Source organism: Pseudonaja textilis, chromosome 5, assembly GCF_049901715.1.
Source record: "Pseudonaja textilis isolate UNSWEBS1 chromosome 5, rPseTex1.2, whole genome shotgun sequence".
In the NCBI taxonomy this organism is placed as follows: Eukaryota; Metazoa; Chordata; class Lepidosauria; order Squamata; family Elapidae; genus Pseudonaja; species Pseudonaja textilis.
Genome location: NC_141994.1, coordinates 58,381,857 through 58,409,635, shown reverse-complemented (window position 1 = coordinate 58,409,635; position 27,779 = coordinate 58,381,857). Strand labels below are relative to the sequence as shown.

The 27,779-nt window shown below is 40.2% G+C and overlaps 1 protein-coding gene across 9 annotated transcripts; it reads right to left on the bottom strand.

The window, feature by feature from the left end:
• Positions 1-1,720: 1,720 nt before the first annotated feature.
• Positions 1,721-27,757, bottom strand: DHX58 (DExH-box helicase 58). 9 transcript variants are annotated; one of them, XM_087934998.1, is made up of 13 exons: positions 27,632-27,754; positions 21,320-21,514; positions 20,764-20,965; positions 14,126-14,316; positions 12,887-13,003; positions 12,648-12,774; positions 11,965-12,156; positions 9,773-10,029; positions 7,646-7,795; positions 7,122-7,283; positions 5,535-5,725; positions 4,679-4,775; positions 1,721-2,953 (listed from the first exon to the last, which is right to left on the bottom strand). In XM_087934998.1, the coding sequence occupies exons 2-13, from the start codon at positions 21,485-21,487 to the stop codon at positions 2,786-2,788; spliced, it is 2,022 nt and encodes a 673-aa protein (XP_087791124.1). In that variant the 5' UTR covers positions 21,488-21,514; positions 27,632-27,754; the 3' UTR covers positions 1,721-2,785. The 9 variants fall into 9 exon arrangements, with proteins under 9 accessions (XP_087791124.1, XP_087791129.1, XP_087791125.1 ...); XM_087934999.1 differs by lacking the exon at positions 1,721-2,953 and adding an exon at positions 2,960-3,121; XM_087934996.1 differs by lacking the exon at positions 1,721-2,953 and adding an exon at positions 3,287-3,719 and having other exon boundaries at positions 27,632-27,757.
• Between the last annotated feature and the right edge of the window lie 22 nt (positions 27,758-27,779).

The window sequence follows — 27,779 nt, the reverse complement described above, 5'->3', positions numbered from 1 at the left end:
ACCTATGTTAACTAACCAGGTTTAATGTTGAGATGATGGAATTAAGGACTTAGATTGTGTGTACTGTTTCCCTAGAGAAAGAACTACAACAGTAGAAATAATCAATTGTTTCAGCAGACATCATACTGGGGCATTTTTCCTGTCTTTGTATCTAAGGAAATATTTGTTTAGATCAGTATTTCTAAATCTCAGTCACTTTAAGATGTGTGGACATCAACTCCCAAAATTCCCTCAGCCAGCATTGCTGAATTCTGGAAATTGAAGTCCACGCATCTTTAGGTGACTTAGGTTGAGAAGCACTTAGATTGTTAATGTGAATGAAGAGCCACCACTTGATAATCAGAGAAGAATCGTTAGATTTCAGCTCTTTCATTTCATTCTTATTTCTTGGTAGTTTGATAAACTGAAACATGCATAAGCACATACACCAGCAGTAGTAGTTTATTACACACACACACACACTGTGTGTATGTGTGTGTGTGTGTGTATATATATATATCTACCTACATACCTACAACTGAGGAATCAAAGTCCTTTTCTCCTTCTAGGTTGTATTATATGAACAGATGTTAACAGTATTATAATTTTATAATTATTTGGAGAGAGTGTTGGTTAGCTTTAAATGTTTTACATTTACAATATTTTGCAGAATATTTAAACATTAATCAGCAAGTCCCCATTGTATATATTTTCAGTGTCACTTTGAAACTGGCTTGTTTAATTTGTTCTGCTCCCATTCCTAAAGAGTAGAGGTACTGTTTTCGCTAGTTCATTGTTGAAGCAATTGCTTTTGAATTTTTAGAGAAAAAAAGTGTATATATATTTTCTTGTCTTCTATGTGGGGTTCTATTAGATGCATACAATATTTGTGGTAAATCAACAGAGAAGTAGAAGATTTTTCTCACAGTATCCTAGCAAAGAACAGGCTGATAGTAATTTGTATTACCCACTATAGCAAACCAAACTTACCTTCTCCAAAAAAAAAATAATAATTCAGAAGCTCATCTGTTTGTAAATTCACTATATTGAGTGGCGATAAAGGTAATCCTAGATTTATAACCATTCGTTTGGTGACTCTTTGAAGTCACAATAAGCACTGAAAAAAGTGATGTGTGATATTTTCCACACAATCATGGTCACGTGATCAGAATTTGGGCACTTGGCAACTAGCATGTCTTTATGACAGTTGTGTTGTCCTGGGGTCATGCGTATCACAATTTGCAACCTTCCCATCCAGCTTCTGACAAGCAAAGTCAGTAGGGAGAAGCCAGATTTGCTTAACAACTGCAAAATTCACTTAATCCCTGTAGGGATTCGCTTAACGGTGGCAAAAGGGTCACAAAATGAGATGTAACAACTGCCTTGCTTAGCAATGGAAATTTTGAACTCCATTGTGGTCACAAGTCGAGGACATTTTGCAGTTAAGCAGGGAGGCCCTGGAATGGGAGACTGGATGTGTGTAAAAGCTATTAACTATCTTATTCCAAACTCACAGAGGTGTTCGGAGTATTGTAGACTTAAAGGTTGTGGGGATTATACTTTGAATGCTGCCTACATAATAACCAAGTCAAGCTTAGGGGACAATACATTACAGGTAATGCTTTGGAATATACGTCTATTTATTCAGAGAGTGATTTCTAGAAGGGCTTTTTCACTTTTTTCTTTACCACAAATAGATTCTAAAATATATGGAAAAAAGAAAGAAAGAAAAAGTAACATTTAAAATGGTGAATGTGTTTAGCTTTACCAATTGATAATATGTACATGTATGTAAAATATTTGCAGATATTTGTATACATTTCTGTAATATATGTATATTTGGTTAATAATGGTGGGAGTGGACTACTGTAAAATTACGCACTTTAATTTCTGTTGAAAATTTTAAAGAAATTTGTAATCCTGTAAAATAAAAGCAACAATCCATCAGTAATTGTTCTGCAAGTTTCATATTGTGGAGTTTCATATTTTTATAAAAATAAGACTGGCCGTATTAATGATGGAATCATGTGTAAACTGCACGCAATGCTATAGTTCATTTTCAAAAACAAGGAATAATTTGGGCTGGGTAAAACACAAAAATATCTTATTTCTTAAAAATATACTCTGCATAACAGCAGCAGCAGTGTGGTCTAATAATTATTATTATTGGACTAAGACTTGGAAGGCCCATATACAAGATTAATCTCAGGAAAACACCTCATAGACAAAACACCTATTGGGGGGACAAAATGGATATGTTTATGTCATACAATTTCAATTGAGATGCTAGAAACTTTGACAATTATAAAATTACAAATCTGATCAATGGCTTTTTTTTTCTCAATTGGGGCAATCTACAAACTTGGGGAAAAAAAGAATGATTTACCAGACAGGATTGAGGTGTTGCAAAATCTACTTTAGAAACCAAGCTGTAAGTAGCAGAACATGCAATTAGGTTGTTGTGTGAGAGATGGGAAATATCTGTTAAACCCCTTCCTCATTTACATACACTTTAGTATTCCCAAAATATAAGCTAGTTTTCGCAGATTTGCCACGCATTACAAGATGACTGACCTCTGTTTGAAATCCAGGTAGATTTCTGTTTACGTGAAGCTGTTCTGTATGAACCTTCTCTTCCTCTTCATTCTCTGAAAATTTCTTACTCATTATTTGATTTTCCAAATCAGGAAGCCTCCACAGGCAACTTCTAGTTTATCTTCCTTCCAGTAATCTCCCAGGCCTTATAGTGCATTTGTGACTCTGAGAGCGCTTCCACATAGGATGTGCTCAAAAGCAGCTCTGGGTTTTAATCCCTCCATAACTGAGCTGATTTTTGAATCCGTTTCAGAACAACACAATTGGATGAATTTTCTGGTTGTCTCTGGACACGTGTTAAGTTCTGATATGATTGAGGACAGCTAATTTCCCGATTGTGACAATACTTCCCACCCTTCTTCCAGGTGGCAGTTTCAGCCTAAGTTAAGGAAAACAGATAAATTAATAAAGAGTTTTATCTTTTTTGTCCTCTCGGGAGAAACCAGGCATCATGAGTACTAGCTATCTGGACTTTTAAATGGCTTGGGTAAGAGGTGAAGAAGGCTGGATGTAGAAATGCTTCAAAATGAGTTCCAATTCTTGCAGCCTAAAAAGCGTGAATTTTGTTTAGAACTTGACATTTCGGTCAATGTTGCAAACTATATGTTCTTTCAAGGCATTCAGAAAAAAACCCAGTTGCAAAGAGGAGGCCATGTACTCTTCCCAACTCAATTCAGATCTTTAATACAAGAAGAATAATTATACAGCCGGGTACCTTCACCCATTGCAAACATTTATTTTGGGACAAGACAGCCCACAAATACAGTTAAAGAAGAAAGAAGCCCCCAGAATTCAGGGTTGGAATTAGTGAAGAGGTTCAGCAGGCCTACTTCAAATTATTTTGAATCAGCATTCATTCAATGGGGTTGCTAATTTTCACTAGATAAAGAAGGTGTACTATATTTATTAGCCAAAAGCAGCACGTTCCATTATTTTGAATTATTTTTCATTTAACCGCCAAGTGTTGTGTATCAAGTTTAAAAAGTAATATTACAATATTCAGTATAATCAAAGGCCTTGATTTCAAAAGTAACTTTGCTCCATTTTCTGGTTTTCTGGCGGCCATTGGGAGTTTCCACCACAAAATTTTTAATGGCCAACATTGGAAGTATGAAATCCCGGTGGACCATTTCCACTCCCCAAATCTGCAGGAACACAAATACATTTAGCCTCTTTACCAGGTTAAGTAAGTCACAACACAGATTTCCACCTTTGAGGGAAATGTCAGTGAACTATAGAAAAATTCATCTCCCAGTGTTTGAGCTGCCCTGATTTTACCAAAGAGCAGAACAGAAATAATGCAGATTGCAAAAGCCCATCCCAGCGTACAGGGATACTCCTGTATTCTTCTCCTTCTTCTTTCTTCCTTCCTTCCTTCCTCCCCCCCTCCTTCCCTTCCCTCCAGAACCCACAGATTGACTGCTAGAGATTTTCTTCAAGGATACATAGCATTTAACAGGACAGATGTTCTCTGCCCCTACCCCATTTTTAATAGTCTGAGAGTTACATGTTATGCTAAATCATGGTTTCTTGGATAAACTAGAATTGCTGGATTCACCCAAGATGACAAACTAAATCAAAATAACATGCATTAGGGCTTTAAGCATAATCTCAACCAGAGACTACCTAATAATTATCTACTGAGTTCTTGTGCCAAGCTAAGACCATGCAAAGCTTTCCTAAATGCACAACCACCAAATTGTGGAAGTTTACCTGAGACCCACTTTCTTCTCTGAAACCTTTAACAAGCTTTGGCTTCACATTCCAATTTCCACAGACAGATAAAGCCTGTTAAATCCCTGTCCTTGATGAACACATTCTGCAACATCCTTTACAGAAACCCAAAACAACAACAATAATAGAAGGAACAATCATTGGAGGGAAACTTTACTGAGGTCTGCCATGAAACAAATTAAGGCATGGAATATTTACAGAATATGACCCTTGGGATTTTAGAAATAAGTTTGATTTGAAAAATTAAATTCAAAATCCATCTACCTAGTCCTTCTCACTGGCTTGCCACTTTCTCCTCCCTAACATTTATTTCTTCACAGAAACAAGCAAAATAAGTATATTTAGAAAAAAATGAGCTCAAACTGCTTACCTGCCCACATTTCTCACAACTGATGGAATTGCCTAGCTTCCAGTCTTTGAATTGGCGGGAAATTGCCACACAATCTTGTGACTTTTTGTAATAGAGGCTGCATAAAGAACAATTGGGCATTCTGTAATCTTTTACTACTAAGGCAGCTGAGTGTGCAATTCTTGAAAAAAAACAAGCCCTGACTGACAGTTTTTGGAAAGGGGGTTCTTTGCTGAACTTTTTCCCATCTTATGTTGAAAGTAGTGCCTCTGTACACATATGGATTTACATGCAGATAACATTTATTATATTTGGCCTCAGTCAATCAGATGTTCAGACTGTATTTGGCATTTTTATAGACCTGAGATAGACAGGTTTGTTAAAGGTATGTAAGCTGTTCCAAGTTACCTTTTGCAAGAAACTGATGGTGAAGCTAAAGGACTGGCTTTCTCTACCCTCTTCAGATATTGGATATTTCTCTCAGCTCTCATTCATGAGAGGTAATTTCACAAACTATTTGGAGGGCATCAACTTGAAGAAGGTTGCTGCAGAGTTGGGACAAACTTGTTTAAATGGAGAAAGCAAGATATGCTTCCCGATAGAACTAGCAACACACACACACACACACACACCATTTCATAGTGGTTTACAGTAATCTCTAAGTGGTTTAGAGTCAGCATATTGTCCCCAACAATTTTATCGACCTTGGAAAGATGGGCAGTTGAGTCAACCTTGAGTCGGTCAGACTTGAAGGAATTGAACTCCTGGCAGTTGGCTTAGCAATACTGCATCCTAACCACTGCTCCATTGGCTCTTCCCAATGTTATAAATAGAGTCCAAAAGCATAGAGCAACTAGTCACTTCTACTTTTCCTCACCTGAAGTTGGGATTAATGTTGATGTGGTGCATATTCTCTATTTTGCGCAGGTCACTTGCACGGCAGACGGCCAGGTTGCAGTTTAGGCAACAGAAAAGTACACTGTCTGGATCGTGTAGCTGGCGCTGCTGCTCAAGTTTGATATCCCGCAATTTCCTGCTGATCATGCCTTCATGCTGCAATTTTGCAATCTATTGGAAAGAATCAAAGAATCTGTGTTCCATGCATATGAATGTATGGTACAGTATGACTTCATTCTGCAGGTATCCAAGATTGCTAAGTGATGGCAAGACTAGTACTCCCAGTTACCACTGTTAAGCAACTATCATGGGTTGTTAAGCAAGGACTTCCTTGCAATTTCCTTCCAGCTTCCAATGAGCAAGATCAATGGGGAAGCCAGCAGGAAATACCCATGGGCTGTCAGACTTCTGAACGGAAAATAACTTCATGCCAACATAGTATGATAGTCTTGCAGGGCTGGTGCATTGTGCAACAAGGTCACATAGTGTAATAAGATTGGGACTGGATTAGGGACTTCTGTCCTCACTGTGAGTTGTGTTGGGTGTGTGTGTGTGCACGAAGGGAGGCTCAGCCAATCTCAATGTACACATGTTGTACTCTGACAATAATGATAATGATAATAATGATGATGATAACAACAACAACAATAATAATAATAAAAAAAAAAAAATTGCAAGTGCCAGATGGCTGGCAAGGAGACTGACATGTAGGTAAGTGATGATTGCTGCCTGGTGCAGGAGAGTATACATGCTGAAAGAAGGGGCTTGGAGTGGTTGCTGCAGGAATGTGTGAGGAGCTGATGACATGAGCATGAGATGCCTGTGGCACTGTGTACAAGGATGCACAACAAGTCAGTGAGTTATTGCACCAGTGGGGGGACGGTTGGAGGTGGTTGCTGCAGAGTGGGAAAGTCTTACCCAAGTGACTTGTGATTTTGTGATTTTCCCTGCTGACTTCCCCATTGACTCTTCTTGTGACTGTGGGATACTGCAACCATCATAAATAAAAGTCAGTTGCTAAGCAGATTATGGAAATGATTTACCAATTGTAAATATGTGTTCAGTTGCATCACAGACTACTTGAATTGGAAACCTCTCATTGAATCAGTAACTTCTCAAACTATGGAAGAAAAGACCTATAACAGCTTTCTCTTAAAGAAAAGGAGAAGTCAGGGAAGATTCTTTAAAAATTGATAGTGGTTGTAAAATCAAACAACTCCCCAATCTTCTGGCACGTATTGTTTCAAAATCCATGTAAGTAGCCTGAAGTTCATCTGTAATGTTCTATGATCCTCAACTAGTCCATGGTTCAGATAAGAACTCCACACCACCGGAACTACAGTACTTAAAACTTCCTGCAATTCTTTTTATAAGTATCCAGATATGTCTCTAAGATAACATTGAAACTAGGCTTCCAAATTAGGGATTCCGTGAGTTCCAATCCTTAACAAATAGCTCAAAGTCTCCCCCAAAAAAAAAAAAAAAAAAAAAAAAAAAAAAAAAAAAAAAAAAAAAAAAAAAAAAAAAAAAAAAAAAAGAAAAAAGGGCTCCAGGAAGTTCTTTTTACCCTTTGGTGGTATTCTTCCTCAGGCATCTCCTGCACCCATTTTATGGCACTCTCCATTAGGATCTCCAAAGTTTCATTAAGCCTCTCACGGGCCACCTCCTTGCTGTTGGTCTTGGCCAAAATAGAACAGATGCTGTTTGGGGCACGGGCACGGCCTCTGGCCTTAAGAAAGAAAAAGAAGAGCACCTGCATTCATCTCCAAAGATCAAGCCCACAAGTGGTCCACTTGTCCTCAAGAACAGGGGTCTCCAACCTTGGCCACTTTAAGACTTGTGGACTTTAACTCCCAGAATTCCTCAGCCAGCAAAGCTGAGGAATTCTGGGAGTTGAAGTCCACAAGTCTTGAAGTGGCCAAGGTTGGAGACCCCTGATCAAGAACATACGTGGATCAATCAAAAACTACCCTTCAGTCGAACTCTTACTGTTCTCAATGACCCAGCATTAGCAACACCCCTTCTTTCCCTTCCAGACTCCTTCTGCAGGTGTCAAGGTGCATTTTAGTAAGGTTCTCAAAATTGACTGACCTGCATCATGGCAATTTCATTTGTCATTAGCCCGTAACGGATTATGATATTACACTCAGGAATGTCCAGCCCTTCCTCAGCCACGCTGGTAGAAAAAAGAAGGTTGAGTTGCCCTTTTCGGAAGCGTTGGATAACGTCTTGTTGTTCTTGCTGAAAGAAACACCCAAGACAAAATTAGAAGGCTTTTTTTATTTGACCCTGGAGTGAAATTGGGATGCTCAATCCCAGAAACACTTTTACCAGAACTTATTCAACTAGTCTATAGACAGGGGTGGGAAACTATGGTTCCTTTATGAACTGTGAACTTAAATTCCCAGAATTCTGAGCATGGCTGGCTCAGGAATTCTGGGAGTTGAAGTCCAGAGGTCATAAAGGGGCTATAGTTCCCCATTCCTGGTATAGACTACATCTGGCAAGGCCTTTCTTTTTTCTTAAGGCATTCTGTGCCATAGGATTTCATTGCAGTGTTAAGTTTCTGTCTTGCCCAAATAATAGCATGTTTAATTTGATTTAAATGTCATATTGCGTTACTGTATTTACTCTTCTTTTGCAGTAACCTAATAAAACAAATCAATAACATCGGTAGTATTGTATAGTAATATAATGTAGTAAGAATTGTTATCTGTCTGCGCTTTGCTAAGATTTCCTCTTGGGAGCTACCCAAGGCATCCTTGGTGAGCAGAAAATCAGATTTAAGGAATGACTATTTAAAGAGTTGATGTGTCCCCAGCAGTACTTATAATTCAGGGCTGTGCAATATTTTCAATTCAAAGGCAAAAAGGTGCTTTAAAGTATGGGGAAATGTGAATGTAAACTTCTTGACTAAGTTGCATCAAATGATAGCTTGTACGTGAGACCCACCATTACAGATTAGTTGTCATAGAAAGAACTTTAGTTTCCCCAAACATCACTTCTATAGCGATAATTGCTGCTGGAGTTCCTTGATATATTCAGCTATGAGGCTACAAACCATGAGAAATCAATCCATCATGTTTGTGAGACTTCTGATATTCAAAGCTCTTTTTTATGTACGTAATGGTTGTGAAAATGACTTTGGAGACTGGGCAAAGAGACCTTGCAAAGGGAACAATCAGGTAACGAAACACCATAACCCACAGCTGGATAGTGGATGAGGCAAAGACCCTCCCTAGTCTCTTGGTTGTGAAGAAGGGAAAAATATAATTTTTAAACTTCCAAGATTCTGTCACTGAAGCAAAAAAGTAAAATAAAGTAATCTGGTTGTGGTTCCTATCCAGTCTGCCCTGCAAAGCTTCTGTTTTATCTTAGCCAAGAAAAGCTAAAACTACAGTAGTTCAGAAAACTACAGAACATATTTACTATATTGTTTTGGAAATACCCTGACAAAGTTCCCCAAGTCATGTGTTTTCTGGGGTCCTAAATATTTTTTCCTGCTTAAATAATGCCGGAGTGAAACATTTTTGAGTAAATGTATGTACCCAACAGGGCTCTATTCCACACTAAAACTGGGAAGATATTTTAAAAAATAACTTGGCGTGACTCAGTACTCAATTATTACTAATGCATTAAAGTTTAACTAGCCAGTTGAACCATGTACAAGTAACAAAGGAATTGAGCTGTCCATTGTGGCTTTAGCATTAATTTCACTTTTAGAATTAAGGTAAGGAGCAAAGGCTATTCCCTGTCAAATTAGCTCTCTGTTTCAGACCAGATTCCTTGCTTGGTCATAACCAAACCAAATTAAAGACAAATAATTTTTCTTGGATATTTTCTATTCTTGATTTGGAAAAGAATATTTACTAGATCAAATGAATGAAAAAGGGTAATGTTGCAGGATCCAATCTGAGTCGGTCACTGGGATCAGAGGTTTTTTTTCTTCCAAGCTTTTGGACTCATGCTGGATCCGCCCTGAGGATGGGCTCCAGTAGGAGCTCAAAAGGCTTGGAAGAACAAACCTCTGGTCCTGATAACCAATTCAGATTGGATCCTGCAAGATCAAATGAAATTATGCATGGAGAAATGTCCTTTGTCATAGTGCATACCCTTATGAATGGGCTTTCAGTCTTTTGGGGGGTCTCATCCCTATTAGACTTACAGTAGATCTGGGAATGGGATAGAGGCTTTTCCACATTTTTTTTGTAGACTTACCTGCGTCATGTGTTTTGTCTGACTGCTGGAGCCAACCCCAGTTAGAACATCAGACTTGATCCCAAGTGCACACAAAGCCTGGTTGCCCAGGACCCACTCATGTAGTGAATAAGCACTCTGGCGTCTCCAGGTGAACACAATGCCCCGTGAGCTCTTCAGTTCTTGGAACTGGTCTTGCAGGACTTGTTGCAGCTTGTCAAGTTTGGGATTCTCGTAGCGACTGTCTTTAGCAAGGGCCAAGAAAGACAACCTGTTCTCTGTAAACCAAAGGGGTCTCAAATATGGATGAGCGGCAAGAGAATCATTCCTGAATCTGACACGTATCTATAATATTTCTTGATCCTGTATCTTAGTTAGTATTTAACCCAAAAGATTAACGTAGGTAAAAAGGTGCTTTCTGAAGAGACAACTGGACTTCCTTGTTTTTCCTTGAAGACGTTTGGCACAACACAGGAGAACAAACACACCAGGACAGGATTCAACAGTCCATCTGCATTTGAAAGACAAAGGTCTCTCTTTTGAAGAAAGCAAAGTCCACATTCTGGACAGAGAGGCCTGCTGGTTTGAAAGAGAGGCCAATGAGGCCATCTATGTCACAACTGAACAGCCTTCTCTCAAGAGAGTGGGAAGGATATGACACTACCTATCTCCTGTGTACAACAAAGTTCTTTCAGCAGTTCCAAAAAGGTTGTACATCAAGGTGACCCTGAAGGCACAGATAAACCAAGCCTTAACAATTCTCAGAAAGAGTACTAATGACCAGTTGACTGCAAGGAGTATAAACCCTCCCCACCATTCAGTCAGACCTGAAAAAGCTTCTTGAATGAGAAGCGAAACAACTTCAAGGAAAAACAAAGAAAGTTCAGTTGCCTCTTGAAAAAGTACCTTTGGGCAACCATGACCTGGATGACTGAGAATCTCTATAAACATCAAGATGGCAAACATACTTAATATTCCTGCCTCCTTCCAAGCCATTCTACTTTTCTTCCCGTTGGAGCCCGTCTATTTCCTCCTCCTGCTATTATCAAACAATATTCCTCCTTACCATTTCCCAGCATCCCATGCCCTTCTTTATACTAATCCAGCACATACTTCACAAAAGGTGAATGGGGAACTACAGTATAAGGAGAGTGAAATGTTCCCTAATTTTTTTTTGTTCTGCCAATTTGGATCAAGAGATTAGAATGTAAATCCTAGGAAGAAAGACTAAACAAATTAACATTTCAACTAGACTAGTAGAACCCAATAATATATAAATATTTAAAAGATTTATGTTCAAATATCAATGTCTAGGCCATCTAACCACTGAAGCACAGCAATGTTTATATATATGTATGTATGTATATATATATGGCATTCAGCTTTGTTCGGGTATTTTCCCATGTCATTATAGTTGTGCTTTTAAAGTTGTAGCAACATTTCGGCAGAATCTCATCTGCCATCATCAGGCTTCTGTATTGTGTTCATCTGTTCGGGAAAATACCCGAACAAAGCTGAATACTATACATGTAAGTACCGTGAAAACTTAAGAAAATATATATATATATATATATATATATATATATGTGGATCTTTGTTGTTCGGGTTTTCTCCGCGAAGATTCGAAGTATATAGGCAACGTTTCATTCATCATCTTCAGGCTTTTGTCTCCGGCTCTTGTCTCCGGCTCTCCGGCTCTCCGGCTCTCCGGAGACAAAAGCCTGAAGATGATGAATGAGACTTCATCGAAACGTTGCCTATATACTTCGAATCTTACGCGGGAGAAAACCCGAACAACCAAAGATCCACATATAAATACCCGCGAAAACCTCAGAAAACACACACACACACATATATATATATATATATATGATGAATACTATACAGAAGCCTGATGATGGCAGATGAGATTCTGCCGAAACGTTGCTACAAAACTAAACTAAACCTACACGAATTAGCAATTGCTGGCAACCAGACTACTCTGTAGACTTTTCTGGCTTTCAAAATACATGGCAGGCTGAATTAAAAGGATGCTCCTTCTAGTTCTATAATTCTATGGATTTTTTGGCATTGTTGTCATTTTTCACCTAAGGGACGAACGGATATCTAGGAATTCACTCTGGATCAGAAAAATGACACCATCAACTCCACCAATGTGAGACTACCCCGTCCCTTCTTTTCTTCTACAATTTCCTTTACTGACAGACACTTACCATTAAAGAGCTGGAAAAGATATTGTTCGCTTTCTTGTGTTAATTTCTTAGTAGCTTGTTCTATTTGGTAAAACTCATCCAGCATATTGAAGGCATCAATCATGCGCACGGTTTCATTGGTCAGCAGGGCATCATTGTATTTCCGCAGATGCAGGGCACAAACTCGGGTTTTTTGGCAACATTCTTTTGCTCCTTAACACCACAAAGACAGCAAATGTCAGGATAATGGTCTGTCACATGATCTTTCCATTAATCTGACTCACAAATATGAGTCAGTTGCTAAGCACCTAAATTTTGATCCCATGTCCATGGGGATGCTGCAATGGTCATGTGAAAACTGGTCAGAAGTCACTCTTTTCAGTGCCATTGTAACTTTGCACAGTCACTAAATGAACTGTTGTAAGTTGAGGACAGCCTGAATTACCTCTGTGATGCAGTGGTTAGAGTGCAGTACTGCAAGCTACTTCTGCAGCCAGCTGCCTACAATTTGGCAGTTCAAATCCCACCAGGCTCAAGGTTGACTCAGCCTTCCATCCTTCCAAGATGGGTAAAATGAGGACCCAAAATTGTTGGGGGCAATAGGTTGACTCTGTAAACGGCTTAGAGAGGGCTGTAAAGCACTGTGAAAGGGTATATAACTCTAACTGCTATTGCTATTACAAAGCCTCCTATGGGATACTCACCTTTCATTTCAAGCTCCACAACTTGCTGCTCAAAGTACTTGGTACCAAAGTTCGTAGTAATGTCAGATACATTTAGGTAAGTATAAATCTGGGTCATTATCTCCCGGAGCTTTTCTCCAAATGGGTCCTGGAGATGATAAAACGAGAAAGGTGGAGTGGGAGGAAATGTTAACCTTCTCATCTACACTGCCCATTCATTTTTTTTCAAAAGTTCCTTAAGAGATTCCTGGTGATCTTACCTGCAACCTTGGTTCTGCCAGATCGTACTGTTTCTTGGGACATGGAACATGACAATCAAGAGACGAATTCTGTTTATTGATTGACATAATTCTTTCAGCATCCAGGTTAGCACAGATCTGGAAAGAATTAGCACAGCTGTGTGACTACTTCAGGAAATAGGGGGTAAACCAACTGGTCTCAAAGGCAAGTTGGAGTGCCTTTAAGTGATGCGGTGGTAGAAAGAGATGAAAACAAATTTGCCTGTTTATTTATACATGCCATGAATTATGGGCTGCCCAGTTCACAAGGATTTGGAGTCAATTATAATAATAATCCTTATCAATAAAAATAACAGCTATCCCATTCAATTTGAATTATCATATTATTTATATTTATATATTATATAATTATAATTATTATAATTATTAGAGAGCCTTGGTGGCGCAGTGGTTAGAGTGCAGTACTGCAAGCTACCTTCTGCTGCAGCCAGCTGCCTGCAATTTGGCAGTTCAAATTTCACCAGGCTCAAGGTTGACTCAGCCTTCCATCCTTCTGAGGTGGGTAAAATGAGGACCCAAAATTGCTGGGGGCAATATGTTGGGGGTAAACCGCTTAGAGTGGGCTGTAAAGCACTATAAAGCTGTATATAAGTTTAAGTACTATTGCTATTGCTATCTAATTAAACAGCCCAAGTACCATCAGCGACAAAATGCTCAGGAGCTTCTTGAAGCCAAGACGTTGGAGGCATGCCTTACTTTGGAGCCAGTGAGGAAGTATTGTCCTGGGTCCTTATTTTCTTTTGTAGTTTGCACAGAAAGGAGCAAGTCTCAGTAGGAGTGAAGGTCCTATGGGTATTGGGTGTCAACTCATGCAAGGCTTTAAAAGCCGCCTGCTGCTTGCACAGATAATCAGCTCACCTGTGCTGCGTGGGCTGTGGCTGCTGCTAGACACAGTTGCCCCAGGTGTGCTCACCACCTCTTATGCTGGCCATGCCCACCCCTCTTCACTAGAGCTTATTTTTGGGTTACACGTAAAAGGTGCACACATAAAAAACAGGCTAGGGCTTATTTTTTGGATAGGTCTTCTTTTCCGGGAAACATGGTATATGCTCTTTGAAAATCCTATTATCGGTATGAAAGAGAACTGTGTTTGCAATGCAGAGCAAACTCCAAACTTATGACTATGCGAGGGAAAAGAGAGGAACCCATAATGCCACCAAACTACCAATACTTGAGCTAAGTGTCTTCCATCAGACTCACCTCCAGGATGTGGGCCTTAGCTGCTTCCAGGGTGTTTGAACTTCCAGTACCTAGAGAGGCTGTGAGTCCCAAAATCTGAGGTAAACCCTGTTGGCCTTTCAACTTGCGGTCCAGGTAGTCCTCCATAATCTTGTTATAAACAGTTCCTTTGTGAGTGTGGTGACACTCATCAATCACCAATAGAGAGAAATCTGCACAACATATAGAAAGGGATAAACAGCTTTTACCCTAATTATAGTGCATTCTTCTTTTAATGGACTGCTTGTGGGAAGAGAATGTCCTTATTCAGGAATATTTGCTGAATTGGAGAGTATAGGTAGTCCTTGACATACAACAATTAATTTAGTGACGTTCAAAAACCTCCCGAAAGAGTGTTAGAGTGGGGGCCATTGTAATCTCTGGGGCAATGATATTCCAGAGAGACGGAGCCACCATGGAGAAGGCCCTTCTTCTGGGTCCCATCAGGTGTATCTCCCTCAGGGATGGGACCCGCAACATTCCCTGCCTCCTCGCTCTAATGGGTTGGGTCAATGTCACTGGCAAGAGATGTTTCCTCAGATAACCTGGATCCAAGCCATGAAGGGCTTTAAAAGTGACAACCAGCACCTTGAATTGCACCCAAATAAAAATAAAAAATACCCAAAATATGTCAATATGTCCTCCATTCATTGTAGCAAGGCCTTTGGATGTGTCAATCATGTCACTCTATGAACAGGGCTTAGAAAAACGGAAATCCCAGAACAAACTGCTCAGAGAGTTCTGTAAAGCATTTCGGAGCAGTATATAAGTCTAAGTGCTATTGCTAACTCTTTGCGCTTATGTGAAACCTGTACATAGGATAGAAAGCCACAATCCTTCTGGTACCTGAAGAAAAGATTGGCAGGTCAGCAAGAAGTGGGAAAAGGCTTTATAATCTTTCCTATTTATTGAAACTGCGTGCTGAATATGCATTGAGGAAAAGCTGGATTGAAGAGCATGCCTTTAAAATGGGATGGAAACAACAACTTGTGCTTATACCAGGGGTCAGGGAACTTTTTTACCTCTTACCCCCCAAAAAATTTATAAACGCAGACGTTACCCCCTTGATTTGAAAGTAAGGAAATCATACATCCAATAACATTTTGAATTCAAATACACCAGTCCCTCACCCCTTTCCTAAGAAGTCTGTAGGGGGTGTGCATAAGTGCACCAACGTCTACCTTCCCTGTCCTATTGTTTCCTTTTATTTTCTTATATGTATCCATTTCATGTATTCATAATTATGTTTATACTTATACCTATTATCTTGTAAGCAATTGACAAATCAAATAAATAAATAAATTTGTTGTGGCTATTGCCAATTTCTATTCAAAACAAAGGCAGTAGAGACTGTCTTCAAATTGGCAATAGGCACAACAAACTTCCATGTCAAAACACTTCAGCTCAGCAATTCAGAAAGTTTCATAAAAATATTGACAGTAAAAAAAAAAAGCGATTTAGGCCACAGAAGTCAACTTTTATGTTCTGTCAGGAATGCAAAGGAATGCAAGTGACTGCCTCCAGCCTGTGCTTGAACCCAGCCAGTAAAGGGGATCCCACCGCTTCTCTGGCTAATTGATCGTTCAGGGAGGAAACTTAGCATTAGGAATCGTCTCCAACGTGCAGCTCGAGGGGCTTCTGTAATGCGAATCTCTTTGGATGACAGAGCAGGCTTCTTCTGTACTGCACTCTCTGTGGCTGCACCTGCTGACTTCGCGCCACCTTCCAACTTTTATAGACGCGTCTGCAGAGAGAGCGCGGAAAATTGGCAATCCGAGTAAGGCAAACTACTCCAGGTGGCTCCAGAGATGGGTGGGGAGCGGAAGAAAACAACCTTTTATCTCAGCCGCCTTAATTGCGCAAATGGCCATCGCCTCGGACACTTGAGCTGCTGCCAGCCAAACCGACCTTTTCCCGTTTGGCACAAAAAGCCGCCAGGGAGGGAAGAGGGAGGAGGGAACCTGCTCGCTCGGCCTCTCAGCGCCCCGACTTGTTTTCGCGGGCTCCAGAGACACGAACCGCGACAGCGCCAGAAGCCCTCCCCTGTCCTCCCCGTCTCCCCCCGCGCCTCCCGGTTTCAGTCCAGCTCGAGTTTTGGCTGGCTGAAGCAAACGCGACCTCCGGCGTGCAGCGGCAGGAGCTGCGAGCTCGCGGCAGGCAGCGCTGGGGCTACGTCAGTCGGGGCGCGCGGTTTAGACTTCGGCTCTTTAAAAACGGCGTGTAAACTGAGATGCTCCCATAAGAGAGCCGAGCGCGGCAGCAGTCGTTTGGGTTAACGGCAGCGGGCGGCCTTCCAGTGCCCTCGCCCACAGCTGCGCTGGCACGTGCGCGCTCCGCCACCCCTCGCCTTCAAGTTAGGCTTGTCCCGGAAAGCTTCAGACCGACCGCCTTCGCCCCCTGCCCCCACCCTTCCCTCTCCGGCACGCGCTCCGTCTGGTTAGAGTAGTCAGTAGCCAGATGACCCCCCAGTACCCGCTCTCTCTACAGCGCTTGCGCCATACAAGTAAACGCTGGAGCAGTCCACTGAGAGAGCGGGGGGGGGGAGCAGAGCAGAGGAGGAGGATGCGGTGACACTAACACACACTGACACTGGCCGTCCGTGCTATAATGGACCGTAATAACTGCTGCTATGCCGATAGTTCCGCCATTGGCCAGCGCAACCTCCTCATTACCCCAGATTTTCACTTTTACCCCATTTGGGGTAATTTACCCCTGTTCCCCGACCACTGGCTTATACTGTACTCAACACAGTTTAATAGATGAAAATGGAAATAGTCTGGAAGCTTTAGTCATGAAAGACAAGGAGCACAGTGAAAAAAGCTGGGACTAAAACACAAAGACCAAATTAATGATAACTCTAACAGCAACTAGCCTTGTAATTGATACTGGAGAAGGAGATAGCGCCTGCCTTTCAGGACTGATTATCAGCAGTAAAGCACCCACAGTCAGGAAATAAAGCATAGACTAGTACTTGGTAGGATAACAGTGAAAGCCTTGGGGAAAAAACCTGTCAAATGCTATATTGTGTCTATATCGGGGGTCCCCAACCTGTGAACTGCAGCCCACTACCAGGCTGTGGCCTGTTCACCACCCCTCGACTTGCGCTATCGTGGGGAAATAGTCATATTATGTTCTTTGTGCCTTTGAGTTAGTTTAACCCTTGGTGACTGCCTAAAAAAGTCCCTGCATTTTTCTTGGCAACATTTTCTGAAGTGGTTTCTTATAGCAGGGGTCTTCAAACTTGACAGCTTTAAGACTTGTGGACTTCAACTCCCAGATTTCCTCCTCCAGTCATGTTAGCTCAGGAATTCTGGGAGTTGAAGTCCACAAGTCTTAAACTTGCCAAGTTTGAAGACCCTTGTCCTATAGCCTTCTTTCTAGGGCTAAGAGAAAGTAACAGGCCCAAAGTAACCCAGCTGGCTTCCTAGCTAAATCAGAATTAGAATTTAGGGGTCCCCAACCCCCGGTCTGTGGACTAGTACCAGACCATGGCATGCCAGGAACTGGGCCGGGTAAACAAGAGAAGCCTCAACCATGGGATGCAGGCAGCATGCAAAACCACACCCCCTCTGATCTGTGGGAAAAAAAACGGTCCCTGGTGCCCAAAAGGTTTGGGGCCGCTGTATTAGTTTCTTCACATTTAGGATTCTACAACATTGGGAGGACTGTTCAAGAGGCAGAATATCTCTACTGCAAGTGGATTGCAAAACCTATTTTGTGGCTGTCAGGATCCCCCTTGGTTGGAGCTCCAGTTAAAACCTGTTCTTGGTTTCGTTTTTTAGCAAAAACGAAGGTCCATGGAGCTGTCACTCAGCATAACAGAGCTTTGCAATCATGTGGTGTAACTTTTTAGTTATATAGCACTAACTCTAAAAAGCTACTTGGCAACTGGATTTAGAGAAGAGTGGACATACAATGTAACATAGAAGAGGAAATGGAGAGGTTCTGTTCCCAATTATTCTTGATCAAACTTGGCTAACCATTGAAAGGAATCCCTTTACATTTACTTCATTATCCATTTTACTTCCAAGAAAAATTAGGTCAGTTTCTGGTTACAGAGTTCTCAGTGAGGAATCCAACCTGAAATATGGCTAAATTGAAATGTAATTTGTGTTTCATTCTTTGCTAGGCTCTCAAAAAAATGTAATTTTCAAATATGATTCACCTCCTTTTCTTTGATAGGACTTTGATAGTGAATAAATTATCCCAAGATTGTGGAAGATTCCACAAAGGCTTTCCCTATTCTCAGAAGGAAGATCTGCTAATTTCTGGGTGTTCCAAGTTGCTCTATTGGTGATCATAGGGCGATGTTCAAAAGGTGACAATGGAGACAATACAAAACAATCACTTCATAAACATATGGCACTACATAGGAGAAGAAACCCATCAGGACTAGATTCAGCAGTCCATCTGCATTTAAAAGACAAAGGTCTCTCTTTTGAAGACAGCAAAGTCCACATTTTGGACAGAGAGGACCTCTGGTTTAAAAGAGGAGACAAAAAGGCCATCTATGTCAAAACTGAACAGTCCTCTCTCAGTGACATCATCTATCTCTAAATCTACAACACAGTCCTTTTAACAGTCCCAAGAAGGCTCCATGCCCATTTTCACTATTCAGATAAACCTCCAGGTGACCTTAACAACTCACTCAAAGAATGCAAATGACCAGCTGTCTGCAAGGAGTATAAATCTTTCCATTCCCCACCATCCAGTCAGAGCTGAAGAAGCTTCTTGTATGAGAAGCGAAATGTCTTCAAAGAAAAACCGAAAAGTACAATTGCCTCTTGCAAAAGCATCTTTGGGACAATAGAGACAAACAGTGAGCTTGAATGGGAGATTCACAGCTAAAACTGGATTATTACTGTATGCTGCTGCTCCCTGTTCGTGAAGAGACTGACTGTTCCAGTAATGTTCTACTGTGAATCTGCTATAACCTGCTTTAGACAAAGAAACCAAAAACCATGACAATGGTTTTACTCCTTCTCCAGAACACTTTTTTCTATAGGCTCTAATAAATAGATTTTATGTATAGAGAGTCCTCAATCAACAACATTCACTTAGTGTCTGTTCAAAGTTACAACAGCACTGAAAAAAGTGACTTATGACCGTTTTTCACACTTAAGACCGTTGCAGCATCTCTGTGATCATATGATCAAAATTAGGATTCTTGGCAACAGGTTCATATTTATGATGGTTGCGGTATCCTGGGGTCGTATGATTTTCTCTTTGCAAGCAAAGTCAACTGGAAAGCCAGATTCATCGAACAACCATGTTATTAATTTAACAACTGCAGTGATTCACTTAACAACGGTGGCAAGAAAGGTCGTAAAATTAACTTGACAGCTGTCTTGCTTAGCAAAGGAAATCCTGGGCTCAACTATGGTCATAAGTTGAGGGCCACCTGTATTCCAAGAAATAAAGTGATCTGGCTGAGGAACAGGAATCCGAGGCAGCTCCTTATAACTTGATTGCTATCTGCAGTCCAGAAGCAAAAGACTTACATATGCCCTAGGAACCATAAATTTCATGTCTCTAGAGTAGATAGGTCTTAAAAATGATTCAATAGAATGCTGAGTATAGGTTGTGTGAGCTTGTATTTACTATATTTTTCAGAGTATAAGACTCTCTGAAGTATAAGACGCACCTAGTTTTGGGGGAGGAAAACAAGAGAAAAAAAAATTGCCTCCCAGCAATTTGCCTCCTTGCAGCAAACAGCAAACAGCCTGTTTCAGCTTTAGCACAACCTGATTAGCTTAAGCAGCTCGTTGTCAGTTGGATCAGTCTCCCAATGATCAGCTGTTTCAGGCTACAGGGATTGCCATAGCCTATTGCCGCCTCCACGTGCCCCATTTTTGGCCTCTGTATTCCGTTTTCAGCCTCCTTGTGCCCTATTTTCGGCCTCTGTGTGCCCCATTTTTGGCCCATTCCAGGTGGCAGGGATCAGAACAGGCGGAAAATGGGGTGCGTGGAGGCCAAAAATTGGATGCAGAGGTCGAAAAAGGGACGCACGGAGGTGGCAATAGGCAATGGCAATCTCTGCGGCCTGAAACAGCTGATCATTGGAGGCTGATCCAATCAGTTGCTTGAGCTCATCAGGCTGTGCTGAAGCTGAAACAAACTGTTTTCTGTTTGCTGCCAGGAGGCAAATTTCTGGAAGGCAGAGGCCAAAGGGTGGGGGCGGCCAGGTGGGTGGAGCTTCAGCAACATTTGCTGTATAAGACACACAGACATTTCTATCCACTTTTGGGGATGGAAAAGGTGCGTCTTGTACTCCTAAAAATACAGTAATTATTACGCAATTATAAAACAAGAGCATATTTTGATGGGTTGTTATATTTAATCTGAAAACAATGAGCAAAACTATTATAACAAGTCATATTACAGCAATAGCAATAGCACTTAGACTTATATATTGCTCCATAGTGCTTTATAGCATTCTCTGGATGCTATAAAATGTCAGCATATGTCCTCAACCATCTGGATCTTCATTTTACCTGCCTCAGAAGGTTGGAAGGCCAAGTCAATCTTGGGCCCAATCAGTATCGAACTCCAGGCTATGGCAGACATTATATTTCTGTGAAGCACAGTACCTTCCCATTACCCTACCATTCACTACTCACCAGTCAATTCCACATGCATTTCCTCTTCTTGGCTGTTGAGGGCATTATACAGGATTTGGGCTGTGCAAATTATCAAGTCATGGCTCTTTACCATATCTGAGAAGAATAGCTTCTGGAGACTATCACCATAAACAGAGGTAATTTGGAATTGACTTTGTAAGAAACTGAATTCATTCTTCAGATGTTGGTCGACTAGAGGTACCTGCCAAGACAAAGTTGCTGCAGTGAAACATTTTCCAGGGGATAAAACAGGCACCATTAGGCCATGCACGTTTCCAAAATGTTTTGGAAGAGGTGTTTTTGAACTGGAAAGAGCACAACTCTTTTCTGTTAAAGCAACTCCCTTTTCTTCAGGCGTACACGTGTCTGAAGAAAAAAACGCTGTTACTTTGTTCTAACTTGTGCAGAAACCTAGAAAAGGGGATGCTTTTATAATAAACAGAGATGTTCTACTTGTTTGAGGTCCCAAGTATTTCATCTCTGAGGTGTTTGTAATCCAAGAGGCCGTGGGCTTTGGAAAATGATCTTCCACCACCCTCTATCTACTGGTACTTACTGTGTTGACTAACACAACCACCTTGTTCTTGTCTTGACTCTCCAAGTGCTTCTTACAAACATAGACAGCAGCTCGAGTCTTTCCTGCACCTGTTGGCAGCCATATGATTATATTCTTTCCTTCCAAAGCAGGCCCAATGACCTCCCACTGATAATCACGCAGCTCCATTGGATCACGCTTAGAAAACCTGCTGAACTATAATGAAAAAAGGAAAAAAGACAATGAAGGTGTGTGCAAGAGTCAGACCAATTCAGCCCAATCTTCTAACTTAATTTACCCGCCCAGATTTTGCTGAAAAAAGCAATTTTTCATTATATAAACCCTATGGCATGCAGAAGAGCACAATCAAGTCCATTAAAAAAAACAGAAGAAGGGAAGAGATTTGATAGGGATAAGGAGAAAGCAACAGATTAATCAAACATACAATAAAACTAAAGAATTAAAAATATTGTGAACACAAGGTGAAAAAATACAGGTTGGAGTTCATTTTTGCAGCTACCTGTCTACCTATCATTCAACCCCAATCTACAGATAATTTCATTTCAGTTAGCTGGACTACTTGCCATCAGTTGTCAAATTCTGGCTAGCGAAAATAGAAATTAAACTCCAGCTAGAGATCACCATACTAGAGATAGAGGGTCTAGAACTGCGAGAAACCAGTTCTAGAAGATAGAACAACCTTTACAAAAATATCCTATTATTTGGATAAAGTATTGGTTTGCTGGTTTTGAAAATCTTACCATCTAGTTCCACTTTCTTTTATTTACCAAATTACACTTTCATGCTTATATTTTTCCACTTGCTGTACAAGTAGTCTTTGACTTACAACAGTTCGTTCATGACAATTCAAAGTTACAACAGCACTGAAAAAAGTAACTTGTGACCATTTCACACACTTATGACCATTGCAGCATCCCGTAGTCACGTGATCAAAATTCAACTGCTTGGCAACTAGGTCATATTTATATGTTGATTGCAACGTCTCAGGGTCAACTGATCACCTTTGGCAAGCAAAGTTAATGGGAAAGCCATATACACTTCACAACACTATTACTAACTTAACAACTGAAGTGATTCACTTAACAACTGTGGCAACAAAGGTTGTAAAATGGAGCAAAACTCACTTAACAAATGTTTCACTTAACAACAGAAATTTTGGTCTCACTTATGATTATAAGTTGAAGAGTTCCTATGTTGCCTTAGAATCCATGCCTTAGAAGTCAATTTTAAAGGTTTTGGGACCGACGGGGAAAGTATCCATGAACTATTCAACAGAAATCCAAACACATTCTTTTTTAATCTATGCAAAAGGAAAACATACTACATTCTTTTTTGATCAATAGATAATATTTCCTTTTTGAACTAAATAAATTATACATCTTTTGAATCCAGTCCTTAATATCAGGATAATAGTAAATTCAGTTTTTACAAAATATTCTCCAAGCAATATCCCAAGTCCAATGTCACCATAAAACAATCAGTTTCCTAAAACAATCAGTTTCAAAATCTATTAAATTATTCCAAAAAGATGTCAGCGACTTTAAGTATGCTGTATCTAATATTAAGCATAAGTGGAAATAACATGATATGCAAAGAAACCCAATGTATTATAACCCATAAACAATTAAAATAGTTACAGCTCAGAAGCGAATGCATAATTCACTACAAACCATCTCAAATTATATACATACCCATTCAATAGCCTGAGCTGGATGCAATAGAAAAGACGTCTGACATATGAAGTCACATTTATAGTGTTTTCCCTTGCATAGCTTTCTATTATGCTCAGTGAGAGCTTGAAACGAAACTAAAAATGCTGCAGTGTTTATAATGTGGAGCTCCAGCCAAGGGGGTTCTCGACAGCCACATAAATAGCCTTGGCAAACTACTTACCTTCGAGACACTCAAGTTCTGCACAACCCCCCCTCAATACTACTGAATCCCAAATGAGAAAAATCTGGTAGATTCTTCTTTATTATGTTCTGGCTGTACCGACATACTTTATTAAAAAGTATATATTTGTGAACTGCAACTTTTTTCATCCAATATGATTTAAAACTATTGGGCTACAATATTTAGCTTGCTCTGCTTTTGTAAATTTTGATGCTTTTATCACAATATAGTACTTTTATCTTATTTATCATTAAATATTTTAAGTTTACATAAATTTGTTTTAGGAAACTGCAGATACTTAATTGGCAAAGAAAAATATCCAAGGGTTAAGTCGCTTCCTTACACTTTCAGTAAGATACTCAGTTTGGATCCATGCTAATTCAATGATGGTTCAGCTATGATACAGTTAGTCCTTGACTTGTGATTGCCTAGCTGAGCCTAGCAATTATGGTTATAAGTTGTTACATAAAATGAGTCATCATCTGACTGACCCAATTTTACAACTTTTTTTCATTGCGATCATCAAGTGAATGTTATGAAAAAATCTTTCAGGACCAGCTCCTTGCCAAACCTATGGTCACAAGCCATGGTCATCCCCATCTTCAAAAAGAGAGACCCCAGCCTAGTTGAAAATTACAGACCAATCTCTTTATGCTGCATCACCTGTAAAGTCATGGAATTAATTATTAACCAATCCATTATCCTCCACTTAGAGACAAAACAACCTACTCTCTAATAAACAATTTGGTTTCAGAAAAAAACTATCCTGTAATCTGCAACTCTTACACTGTAAACTCGATCAGGGCAAAGCAATAGACGCAATCTACACAGACTTCTGTAAAGCCTTTGATTCAGTGGTACACAACAAACTCCTCCTAAAACTAAAATATTATGGTATCTCTGGACACCTGCATAACTGGATAGAAGCATTCCTGTCAAACAGACAACAAATGGTCAAAATTGGGAGCGTTCTATCAAATTCTGTACCTGTCAACAGTGGTGTCCCCAAGGCAGTGTTCTAGGACCAACTCTCTTCATACTCTACATAAATGACCTCTGTAATCATATTAAGAGCTACTGCGTTCTCTTCGCTGACGATGTAAAGCTATTCAACACCACAAACAATACTGCTACACTTAAAAAAGACCTCGACTATGTATCAGAATGGTCAAACAAATGACAACTTCAAATCTCAACAAATAAATGCTCTGTCTCACATATTGGCAAAAAAAATCAGAAAATAAAATACAAGCTGAACAGTCAAGACCTTGTTGATGATCCAAGCTCTGTAAAGGACCTTGGAATACTCATCTCTAATGATCTAACTGCTAGAGCCCACTGTAACTACATAGCCAAAAAGGCATTAAGAGTTCTTACCCTAATCCAGGACTTCTGGTTTGGCCTTCTTCGGTGATGGACCGAAATCCACAATCGTGAGCAGTTTTGATCTGTGCTCGCTGCTGGAGTGCCCCGAGCCGTCCAGATTCGGGGTTGAAGCCACCCCGTAGAGGTGGTGAAGAAGGGGGAGCTATCAGCTGGATTGAGGAGAGCCACATCTCTCCTCCTCAGCTGGCCATTACTCCCTTTCCCGAAGGCGGTTGCAGCGGTGGTCAGAAATGGCCACCTCAAAGAAGAACCCGACCAAACAAGACTGTGCAGGAGGAAGTTTAAAGGAGAAAGCTTGACTGACAGAGTTGAATGGAGAACATCTATTTAAGGTACCTGGAACCTGAATTTTAAAGACTAATACTATTCCTAAAAAAGATCTCAAGCGTGCGAAAGAGAAAGGGAAAGGACGGAATTACCTTTTTTTTTCTCTCACATTGACAGTTTTAACTGTCTTGGAACGTTAAGAAGAAGGGATTCGAATAAGATATTGATACTAATCCACTTTAACATTAATAGGCTATTTTTAGCTGAAAATAAACTGTCAAAAGGATAAAAATTCTTAGATAATTTAAAAACTTTCTTTAAAAAAGAAAGAAAGCAGAGGGAAAAAGGAAACAAGGAGGTGGAATCTGGAAAATGGAGGAGACCACCTGGAACTTAAAAAAAATCGATAGTGGAATTTTAACAAGGCTTGCAAAAGATACACCGTAGCTGAAACTTTGTTACAAGATAACAAAACCCCTGGAAAGAGAAAGTGAGAAAAGAAGCAAGAAACAGTTTTGGATTATTGGATGATTCCTGGAATTTTGGATGATGAATCCTAATGAAACAAAATAAAATCAATTGGGGGTTGTTTAAATTTTTTTAAAATGGCATCACTCCTTGAAGAGTTAAAAATGAAACTTAAAGAACAAAAAGAAGAAGCACAAGACAGAAGAGGATCTTTTGGCTTCATATTTCAATTTTTAGAAATGGAGATTTTGAACTATGAAAAACAACAAGAAACGCTGGCAGAACAAGAAGGGCGGGATAAAGAAGAAGCCACCTTTAATGACCAAGCAACTTTAAGCGGGGCAAAAAAGGGAAAGGAGGGGAAGGGAGTTAAAAACTTAAGCACTGAAGCAACAACCAAAAAAAGAGTAATTTGAAAAGCAATTATAATACTAGGAAGAAGCAGAAGGGAGGATCACAGAAGGGAGAATCAGATAGAAAAAGGAACAAAAAGGGTTGTTGAAATTCATTTTTCCCCCTCATTATTCTGATGGGCCGGTTGCTGGAAAAAAAAAGCAGGTTATGGCCTACAGTTGAAAGAAAACCGGGAAGCCTGTAATTGTGGTCTGTCTGTCAAGAACAAAGAATGCTTAGTCACAGAGAATATGCATGTGTAATATTTGTAGCAATTCTAGGTGATTAGAAGACTCCTAACAGTAACAAAGAGTTAGACATCCTGCATAATAACTAAGCTAAAAGTTAGGAGTAGAGATGGCCTGGAGCAAATAAAATGTGCATTAGATAATTCCTGGAGCATTCATTAGCCAAGGTTTACAAGGTTTGTTAGGCTAGAGACTAATAGAACAAATTGTTAGATGGTTACTAGAATGTTTATTACATGATATTTCTTATTATCCCACCTTGTCCCACCTTCTGCTTTAGTGAAATTGTATAATCCTTTGTTCTGGGCTCTTGGCATTTTGGCCAGGATCCCTTTTTATAGAGCATTCCAATAAAAGAAAACAAAACCTGCACCTCACATCTGGTGTCCTTCATTGGCCTCAGCACCAGGCTCAGACCCAAATTGGGGACAACAAATCTACATTCAGTAGTTCATAATGACAAAGTGAAAACAGAATTTTAGAAATGTCTATAAATGTATTAAAAAGAAAGAAAACTGAAATAATTACATTGGCCGAAGTATTCAGAGCCTTTGCAACAGCACATGAGATTTAGCTCTGGTGCCTCCCATTTCTCTTGATCGTTGCTGACATGTTTCTATACCTTGAAATGGAGTCGGACCTGTGATAAATCGATTGGACCTGATTTGGAAAGGCACACACCTCTCTATAGAAGGCGTCACAGCTGACAATGCATACTGTAGCAGAGCAAAAGCCTGCAGAGCTCAGAGACAGGATTATTGCAAGGCACAGATCTGGGGAAGGCTACAGTAAAATTTCTGCTGCACTGAAGGTTCCTAAGAGCATAGTGGCCTCCATAATTCTCAGATGGAAGAAGTTTGGTGCAACCAAGGACTCTTTCCAAGAGTTGATTGCCCAGTCAAACTGAGCAATCGGAAGAGAAGGGCCTTAGTAAGAGAAGTGACCAAGAACCCAATGGTCACTCAGACTGAGCTCCAGAGATCCCGTGTGGAGATAGGATAGAGTTCCAGAAGGACAACCATCATTGCAGCCCTCCACTGATCTGGACTTTATAGCTTTATAGCTAGATGGAAGACTCTCCTCCGTGCAAAACACATAAAAGCCTGCTTAGAGTTTCCAAATAACTGTGAAACAAACTCTAAGTGGGCTTTCATGTTTATGGAGCTTCTCAGTCATCCAGATCATGGTTGTCCCAAGGTTGTCCCTCTTTAAGAGGCAACTGAACTTTCTGGGTTTTTTTCTTTGAAGACGTTTTGCTTCTCATCCAAGAAGCTTCTTCAGGGCTTTCATGTATTTCATACTTTCTGAATGCACTCTAAATGTTCCCTACTGGTAGGTCTTGATTAATGGGATTACAAAGCCCACAAAATGGTTGTATTATTCAAATATGTACTATTCAAGTGATACATTTATGGAAAATAAGGTAACTGTTTCTGGCTGGAGGGAAATAACCAATAAAAAAAAAATTTAAACGTCTTTTTTATGTTTGTTAATAAAATATACCAGCAAAAGATTAGAATACGCTTAGAACAATTTTATATTCCACTAAGCCGAAGTACTTATAGAAAGCAAAGTCAAAGAATTCTGAAAACATTCTCCTTAGACAGACAGACAGACCTCAGAACTAATTTAAAATAAATACATCAGGGGAACTAACCACAAGCGGGATGATGAAGACATACACTCAAAATGCTCCTGCACGTGACGAACCTTCGGCAGTTTTTCCGCCCCAGGAAGGACCGTACTACAGTACCCGCCATGCTTTGCGCCGACGCCGGCTACCATTCTGGAGACGGGAGAGCGCG